This window comes from Abrus precatorius, unplaced genomic scaffold, assembly GCF_003935025.1.
Source record: "Abrus precatorius isolate BTA unplaced genomic scaffold, Abrus_2018 Scaffold4, whole genome shotgun sequence".
NCBI lineage: Eukaryota > Viridiplantae > Streptophyta > Magnoliopsida > Fabales > Fabaceae > Abrus > Abrus precatorius.
Window position 1 is genome coordinate 4,210,406 of NW_020874384.1, and position 9,471 is coordinate 4,219,876.

Here is a 9,471-nt window from a genome sequence, read left to right on the forward strand (position 1 = left end):
AAGTAATTTAATTAACTTTGCATTTCTATCCATCGTTTGAATGAACTCCTCAATTTACCTCATATTCATATACTTTATTGACATGAGATGTCATCCAAATTTATGCAGAAACCACAAAAAATGGAAACAGTTGAAATTACTATATACAACTCCGATCATTCTTGCATGACAAACATGAACATCGAATGAAATCGAATTGCTTTTAGAGTTACTATTTTAAATGGAATCAAAATCGGAGATGGCTCTAGCCAGGGCAATTGGTTAGAAAAGTAGAATATAGAAAATCTCTATATACTAATTTTGGTGAATAATAAAAATTAAATGTAAATGATTGAAGTTAAAGACAATGATTGCCACTAGTAATATATACATATCATTGAGTGATATATGATATGATTACATTTTTCACGTACACTAAATAAGAATGTATCCTTCCACTTAGCGTATTTCTATTGCATTTATACTGTCGAAGACTTTATCAATTTCCTTTATTCGCTGTATGTCCCTATTTTGAAACGGGTGGAAATAGTAGACATAACAATGACATTAAAGCTTTTTCTATTTAATTTATCAGGAGATATGTGATAGTTGCCTTTGCGACTTAAATATTAGGGGCACTGGTTAATGTGATCAAACCGCACCATCTTCGGTGGTGACAAATGGTTCAATAGAAAATGTCCTAAAATGGCAATAATGACAAAAAGGCTCAAGATTAAGACAACAAAAAAAAAACATGTCACTTGTAGAGAGTATATTATAAGTATCTGGTGAGCATGAATAGCGATAAATGATCTAGTATTTTTTTTTTTCAACTAAAAGTGAGACCGACGTTGATGGTTTCAAACTTCAAAGACATGTTTGTAATATGATGTTTTAAATCCTCTACTGTAATAATAGTTTTGCATACGTGAGTTCCAATTATGGATTTGGCTATTAAACCGGGTTTCTTATGAATAGACATTCTAAAAGCCAAAAAAATCACTAATCAGTTATAATGTTTTTTTAATCATAAATATTTTTCATTAAACACATAAAATCAATTTTTAAAAAAAATTAAAAGAATATTTAAGAAATTCATTACTGTTATATTTGGAGGGAGAGAGAGCTCTGAAATTCCCTACTCGGTATTTAAATTTTTCTTCAAAAAAGCATTTGTATTCTATAATTTTAAACTTGTTAAAAGTGAAGCATAAAGAAGTTCCCTTGTCGAATTTGTTTCTTACCAATCTAAAGTTTTTTAGCATTGACATGTTATCATTGAAAGTAAAACGCTCTGACCAAAAAATATTACAAAAAATAAAAAAGAAGCAATATGCCATGTTGCTGATCCCACACTCACATCCATTGGTAACCTACTACACAACATGTAGTAGATGCTCGGTTGAAATCTTCTCTCCGTTGAACTTGCCTGGCCAGTTTTAGCTGCAATATTAAGCTCTCCATCTCCAAGATCGAATGAACACCAGATGATTTGATATGTATATGATTAGAGACTTTAGGGTGTGTTTAAGAGTTAAGAAGGAAAGAAAAGAGAAGGGAGAAGGGTAAACAAAAGCAACAGAAGTTCAAGAAATTATTAACTTCATGACAAATTGCCAGTAACTTCTGATTTGCAATGTCTCCACTAAGATAAGTGCTCGATTGTTACAAAAAAAAATGGTATAAATGTTCCATTTGCTTCGAGACACATCTCTTAAGCCAGTGATTTTAACTACAAGACATACATATACGTCAAGTTGTTGAACAGTGCTTACAGTTAACGCATACTATATTTTTGTTTAAGGTATCCAACACCAGATCTATGAAGTGAACCATACAACATATGAATATTCAAAAGACACGAGGAAATTCCTGATATCGCACAATGACAAATATACAGGTTGAACAAGAAACAAGACAGTATCAATATATCGATTGATGATTATTTGTATAAACAACTGAGCACAATAGCGATCTGCCCAATACAGTATTACCTACCAAAGCTATGGCCAGTTCAATAGACATCCATGAGTAACTAAAACACTTTGACCAATAGAAAGTTAAATAAAACCACGATATCTATAGGTCCTTCCCATCCCAACGACCACATCAAGGTGAAGCTCAAGGATCAAACTAGTTGAAGTACTGTGAACAACCCCAAGCTTGCAAAAGTCAACAATCATAATTTTCTAGGATGAACAACCAAAATGGCTTTGCATAAAATGGTCACATATCTGGATAAGAAACGATCAAACTCAAAACTCATGCCTCTACTTTCTCCGTTATACAAGAGTCTCTCAACAGATAAAGATTCATGTTAGAATACAAGAACTTGCTCCAAGAGGAATGGACTGGGGAAAAAGGTCTTGTTGGTCCCAAGTAAACTCTCATAGGTGCCATTCCAACTGCAAATCATAAATTCTTGAGTTAGAACTACACAAACACCTTGAAAAGCAACTTTGACATGAATGCTACAGCTTGAGACCAATTCCAACTCTTCCACATTTTGATCAGTGGAAATGATTATTGTAAAAATCACGCAATACTGCATTTTCCTTTATAATATGTTCATAATATAACTCAATAATTAGGCTTCATGCATAAAGCTTATATATCCATTTACCTTACTCTACAGAAAACATAAAATATCTCAGCTACTCATTCATCTTTATTATGGAAAGTTTTGTAAGATTTTTATGTGCGTATCTGTCATTTCTTAAAATTTTAAATATTATTTAATTTCAAATTTGAATCTAATTCAAATTGCTTTTATACATTAGTTTAACCTTTTTCTCTTATCTTTACATTAGATCTGAAGATTCTTATATACAGCATTGCTGAATAAGCTACATATAATCACAAAATCATGGTAAAAAAGAAGGTAAATAGGGAATGAACAATAATGGACAATTAATCGTAGTGAATATCTTTACCATAAATTAGCCAAAAAACATACCAATTTGTTAAGTAATTGAATATAATTCAGTACCGCATCCTGATTAAAGATTCATCATAAAACTAGTCTATTACTCTATTTAATGTGAACTTATCAATAAATCTCTTCGAACCTCATCCCTGTTTCACTTCACCATTGCCCCCCAGCATAAATAATATATAAATACTTTTTTTTCCTAGAATTTTCCCAAACAATCTTTATGTTGACTTTGGTCTTGAATTTAAAATTTTTCCAGTTAAAAAAAGCACTGAACCAAACTTACAATGAATCTTCTGGCCCCTCTCCCCTCAAAATTTCTCCAATATTCAATTCTACAAAACATACTCTGCACAATTTTATGCAGACCCCGTAGTTTCCTACCAAATTGATACCACAAGTCAGATTCTTAAATTAGAACAAAAATAGACACAATTTTCTCCACTGGGAAATAATCAATATTATCAGAAAGTTTGTCAACAGGTGTCATGATATCAAGCATTTCTAATTATGGCAATGAGCAATGTAATCCTTCTAGGAGCAGCCCAAACAGTACCAAAATAATAAAATACATTTTTGAGCCATAAACTTCATGGATTCTAGGAATATCCACTAGTATAACTTTTGAACAAAATAAAAACCAAAAAAGGCTCCTTCGTTCTACATACGCAAAACCATGTTTCTATATCTCAGCACCAGGAAGTTTCACCAACTTAGTTTGCATAATTTTGACTCACAAATTAAAACAAACATCTGGTACTCAGCATTCTTATAATCAATCTAGGAAAGCAAAATATTAATTTGAGAGCATGAATGCAAGAATTACCAGGACATTAATCTTAGAGGAAGAAAAACCTTTTAAGCAAAACATCATTCAGCAAGATGTTTTCTACCAAGAGGTTAGGAAAAAGTTAAGAAATTAGGAACAGAATTAAGAGGAAATTCAAAACAACTGATAAATTCCAGCCAAATGAAAAGAAACAAGAATCACATTGGATTTTCCCACCTTCCTGTGAATCAGCTTCAAGACTTCGCAAACTCCGTTCTTGCTTCTTTGTCTCGTCTCACCCTCCATCTCTTTCTCTCTTCAATTAAAAGATGAAACATGAAAAAGGACCAGAATGATTCAAAGCACAGAGTTCATATGTAGCTAAGATTCAACAATATTCACACAGATTCAAGAAGACAGAAACGTGACATACATAAAAAGGATCTTTGCAAAATCTTGACATATCTTTGGTGATGATAGATTTTTGTAAATTCATTAGCCTTTCATGAGAGAGAGAGAGAGAGAGATTTCCCAAAAATGGGAAAACATGTCTAGATACCTTCCCTTTCCCTCCATAATCCCCCATCCAAACACACCGTTAATCTCATGAATTAAAACCATCCACTGCTATCCAACTATATCCTGGAGTCTTTTCCACCTTTGATCCTTTCATGAGCTTCCTGACCTGAGCAGCTGCTTCCCAGTTTTGACACGTTGAGTACAAGTTTGCCAAAAGTGCATAACCTCCACTATGATTTGGCTGCTGATTTACCAATAAATTCCCTATATGTTCACCCATTACTAATGCTTTGTGGACCATGCAGGCACCAGATAAAGCTCCCAATACACCAGGGCTAGGCTTCATTGGCATATTATCGATAATTTGTTTGGCATCTTCCAAATACCCGGCTCGACCAAGCAGATCAACCATGCAACCATAATGGTCCATATTTGGCTTCAAATGATAAGCACGACTCATCAATTCAAATAACCGTTTCCCTTCGTCTACCAAACCTCCATGAGAACATGCAGCAAGAACACCAATGAAGGTAATCTCATTAGGTTGAATACCACTTTTTAGCATGCAAGAGAGGAGACTCAATGCTCCCATTGCATTCCCATGCACAGCCAACCCATTAATTATCGCAGTCCAGGTGCAAACATTCTTGACTGGCAAGTTTCCAAATACCCTTAAAGCTTCATCAATACATCCACATTTTGAATACATATCCACCAAAGCAGTCCCTACCATTGCATTCAGATTTATCTTATTACACTCTATGTATTGATGGACCAACCTTCCTTGATCCAAAGCCCCAATGTGAGCACATGCACAAAGAACACTTGTGAGCGTATATTCATTGGGTAGAACATTGTCCAACAGCATGCCCCAGAAAACACGGAGTGCATCTTGAAACTTGCTACATTGCACATAACCAGCAACAAGCGCAGTCCAACTAACTACATCTCTATACGGCATTTCATTGAAAACCTTGTAGGCATCATCACAATGATCGCACTTGAAGTACATATCCACAAGAGCACTATAAACATAAGCATCCAACCGCACTCTCCCTGCTTCCACGTAAAACCCATGAACCCACTTTCCGAAATAAGCATCACCCACCAATGCAGCAGCACGTAGAATGCTAACAACAGTAACCTCATCAACCTTCATGCCCGTCGATCTCATCTTCACAAAACACTTGAGTGCCTCACCTGGACAATCATTTTTAACATGCCCATTAATTAATGCAGTCCAAGCAACAGTGTCCTTGAAGGGACTTTCATCAAACACTTGGTACGCACTTTCCCTAAACCCAGAATTCGCAAAAGCTGGAATCAAGGTATTGCTAACAAAACGATCAAGATCAAACCCAAGTTTAAAAATTTGAGCATAAAGCATAAAAGGGTCTTGACCAACAGAGTTTGAGTTTGAAAACATCTTGAGAAGCGAAGGAAATGTATGTTTGTCTGGTTGCACGCCCTTTTGTCGCATTGTTGCGTAGCATAGAAGAGAAGTTTGGGGGTGGGAAGTGGTAGAGAAAGTTGCGATCATTTTATTGAAGAGGCGAGTGTTGGGCGTGTGGATGGTGTTGAAGAGAAGGCAAAGAGAAGTTTTTGGGTTTTGAGAGAAAGGGACGCATTGGAGTAGTTTGGTGAGGAAAGGGGTGTCTTGTATTGAATAGAGACCGCAGGTGACGATGATGGATTGAATTTGCTTGCATTGGTCCACAGTGTGGTGTTTCTTGAAGAGGAATACAAGGGTGTTACACAAGGTAGCTGAAAATTGCATAGCATTGGTGTAATGTAATGTAATCACCCAAAACTTTTCTTCTGATCTAACCCCATTAACAAGCCACGAACCCAACAGCAGCAGGCAAGGTTCCAGAGTCAACTTCTGTTCCAAGTCTTTAAAGAAGGGTAGATTATTTGGGTCTTTAAGTGCTCAAATTGCTTAACAGTTTTCAAACTATAACTTAGTGAAATAAGAATTTTTTTATTGGATATTTTAATTTAGCTAAATAAGTATATATATTGAATTTAACTTGTTTTAAAACATAATATAGATATTGTCTTTTCATAATTAAACCAAATGTAAACGTGTTATAAGGTTATAAGTTAGAGAAATAAAATAAAAGTTAATTTATTAAAACAAAACAAGCCAAATACATTCTTCACAAAATGTTCAGTAAATATCTTTTTTTAGAGATAAACAATTACTTTTCATTTTTCTGTCAGTAAAAATAAGAATATTAAAAATAATATCTTTATATATATATATAACGTGCATTAAAATAACAAATTAAATATATTATATTTTTATATCTTTTTCTTAATTCAAATTAAATATGAACAATTATTCTATCATATTGATAATTAATATTTTATAAAGTTAAAAATTAAATTTGTGATGATATGTTAGCTAAATTAAGTCTTGAGATTGTTATAAATACTATTTATATTGATAAAAGTCTTCTCTATTTAACTCTCTTTCTGAGTTTGAATTTTTTAGGTATTTATAATTTTAGAACAGAAATTTAGTTCTGTTTTGTTGTTTTGTGTAGTCTATCTTAATAAAAATAAATAAATTAAATTTATAATTTTATTAAATCAAATTAAAATGAGTAATATTAGTAAATTTAGAGATTATAATGTGTGGGATGAGAATAAATAAAAAAATGATATTATAAAAATAAGTAAAAAAATAAAATTTTATATATAAATTTTGGAACTAAATTGATAATTTAGAAAATCAAAGTAGCTACCACTTCTTTTCTTGTTTTTTGTGGGTTGAGAAATCATAACTAGTCCTAACACGTATAATTTCACGAGATATAACTCTTTGGGTCCATTCCAATAACTTGGTTTTTCTGGTGTTGCATCGGTCCAAGTCTCTGATTCTATTTGAAAAATGAGACTGGCCCAATACGTTTTTGGACAAAACATGTGACCCAACTTGGTTAGACTCGTGAAAAAGGAGAGCATCGTCCTTTTCTTTTGTTCACTCTCCAAAAAGTGTTTCAATATAGTTGGTGTATCAATCAATTAAATAAAAGTTTAGCCGTAAAAAAAACTAGTAATAAAAGCACAAAAATAATAATAAATACACGTGAAGGCATAAAAAAAGAAATTATTAAGAATGGTTAGAATAAGATGCTTTGTGTGTAGGCGAGTGGACAGGTGAGTTATAAAATGGGCAAGTTGCTCGTGATCAACATTTTAATATTCAGAGATGCATTACATTGGTCGGCAGAGAGACCCGTGACGTGATTCATTCATCCATTCTTCTTCCCTTAGCATATTTCTTGAGACATTTATTTGTATTATGCTTTTTTTTCTTCTTCTTCAACTACCAATTTATTTGACGTGGGTCACCGACGCCTCTAATTCAAAACAAAATAGAAATTTTCTATATATTATGGGAATTTAATATTTCTTAATTCTCATATATTCAATTTATACATTTACTTTTACAAGTTAATACTAGTTTAAATATATTCCCTCCTTTAATTTGTCGCTTAATTTCTCTACATTAAATGTTTTTATGTAATACTAATCCCAGATTATACTCCTATTAACGTACAAGCACTTCATATGTAAACTTGAAATTCATGTGTTAATAAAGTTTGACAAATTTCGCCAATAGTTAAATTTAATTGTATTAACTATTCCGATGGAGAGTTTTGCTACAATGTTTGCACTCACTTGAATGCATCGGTCGCCAGAATTTTTGTACAAGATTTCTCTTTGTTTTATAGTTTTATGGAAGAAAACATACACATGAAAAAATAACTATTTATAGTTTATATTTTCTTAGTTAAATTTGTTTAAGGATGATTATTTTATTAAAAACAAATAGTGTAAATGGTATAATTATTGGAATAAATACTGTAATATTCAAGGAGATGATAAATTTTTACTGTAATATTCTGATAGAGTTTTTTTTTAATTCTTATAAACCAATAATTAGCGAAAAAGTAAAACTCATTTAACAATATAACTCACTGTTAAACAACACTGTAAATATTCACGCCAAATATTATAAAAAAAATTATATCAACTAAAACTCCTAATTAATCTATTAATTTTTTCATGATTTAAAAAAGTTATTGGAATATAATATTCCAAGAAAATGATATTTAATCAATTTAAAATAAGTCAAGAAAATAAAATTATAATACAAATTTTATAATGTATTTGATTCTACGTCAAATTTATTTGAATATAAATCCATTTTAACGCTACGGATCATAATTTTCCCATTGAAATATGATTAAACGTGACTTTATTAAATTTCTAAACATGTACTTAATAATACAAGGGAAATGATTAATAATACAAGAGGAATGATCTTCTCGTATTAATATAAATCTGAAAAAACGTAAGTTAAATAAAAAATTGGTATAAAATGTAAGAATTTATAGAATTAAGGATTTATACACTTAGGGTAGTATAAGAAAGAAAAGACATGCCCTCGTAATTTAATACCAGTGCTCATAATATAATACCAGTTTAAATAGATGAAATTGACACAATAATAGTTTTCCGGGATCCTTGTAGGCTCCATCTTCACGTGTTCAGAAAGTGCTAACTCATCACTCACTCATGTAAATGCAGGAGCCACAGAAGAGTTGCATTACGTGACATGAATGTGAAATACTGAAATATTAACAAACATACTTCGGGTTTCCACTTCCTTTCTTACACACAGTATCTCCTGCATCAGACAAAATCCTCACATAAGGTTTTGTTATTCGTTCCACCAACACACACATGATTTTTTAAAACAAAACATTATTGTGATTTCCTTCAAAGTTTATATTATTTCATGTTAGAACAAGTTGTTGGCTACATGGACAATAGGACAGTTTAGCCAAATACAAATAGGGTATTAGCTCCTGTGCCTCCACGTTTACAATAATACCAAAACTTGTCATAAACAGGACATATACATGGGATCTGTCATAAAATAGCCAAAACTACAAAATAATACTAACACTGTAGACTCACGGCAGAAAAACAAATTCAATAATAAAACAAATACTTATATAGAACATAAATAAGAGAGACGTGAAACCATTTCAAATCAAATAACTTGAGGACACTTTAGCGGAAACTTGTTCATAATTTAATTGTTTGAGTTGGGAATGATGCACCCCTCTGCCACATGAAAAAATAAAGTACCTATTTGGTTTTAGAATATTAAGATATAACCAGGCCATAGTAGGATGATTATAGGATATATTTTCATGTAAAAAAGCATTTTCTTTTTTGTCATAAAAGGGTA

At 32.0% G+C, this 9,471-nt stretch overlaps 1 protein-coding gene across 1 annotated transcript; it reads right to left on the bottom strand.

Moving 5' to 3' along the window:
• Positions 1 to 1,884: 1,884 nt before the first annotated feature.
• Positions 1,885 to 6,112, bottom strand: LOC113865290 (pentatricopeptide repeat-containing protein At1g50270). Its single transcript, XM_027499746.1, has 3 exons — positions 4,114 to 6,112; positions 3,198 to 3,996; positions 1,885 to 2,384 (listed from the first exon to the last, which is right to left on the bottom strand). Exon 1 carries the CDS (start codon positions 5,974 to 5,976, stop codon positions 4,285 to 4,287), a length of 1,692 nt encoding a protein of 563 aa, XP_027355547.1. The 5' UTR covers positions 5,977 to 6,112; the 3' UTR covers positions 1,885 to 2,384; positions 3,198 to 3,996; positions 4,114 to 4,284.
• Between the last annotated feature and the right edge of the window lie 3,359 nt (positions 6,113 to 9,471).

Excerpts from the sequence above, each read along its gene's own strand:
- LOC113865290 (XM_027499746.1), bottom strand. The coding sequence starts at position 5,976 with ATGCAATTTTCAGCTACCTTGTGTAACACCCTTGTATTCCTCTTCAAG.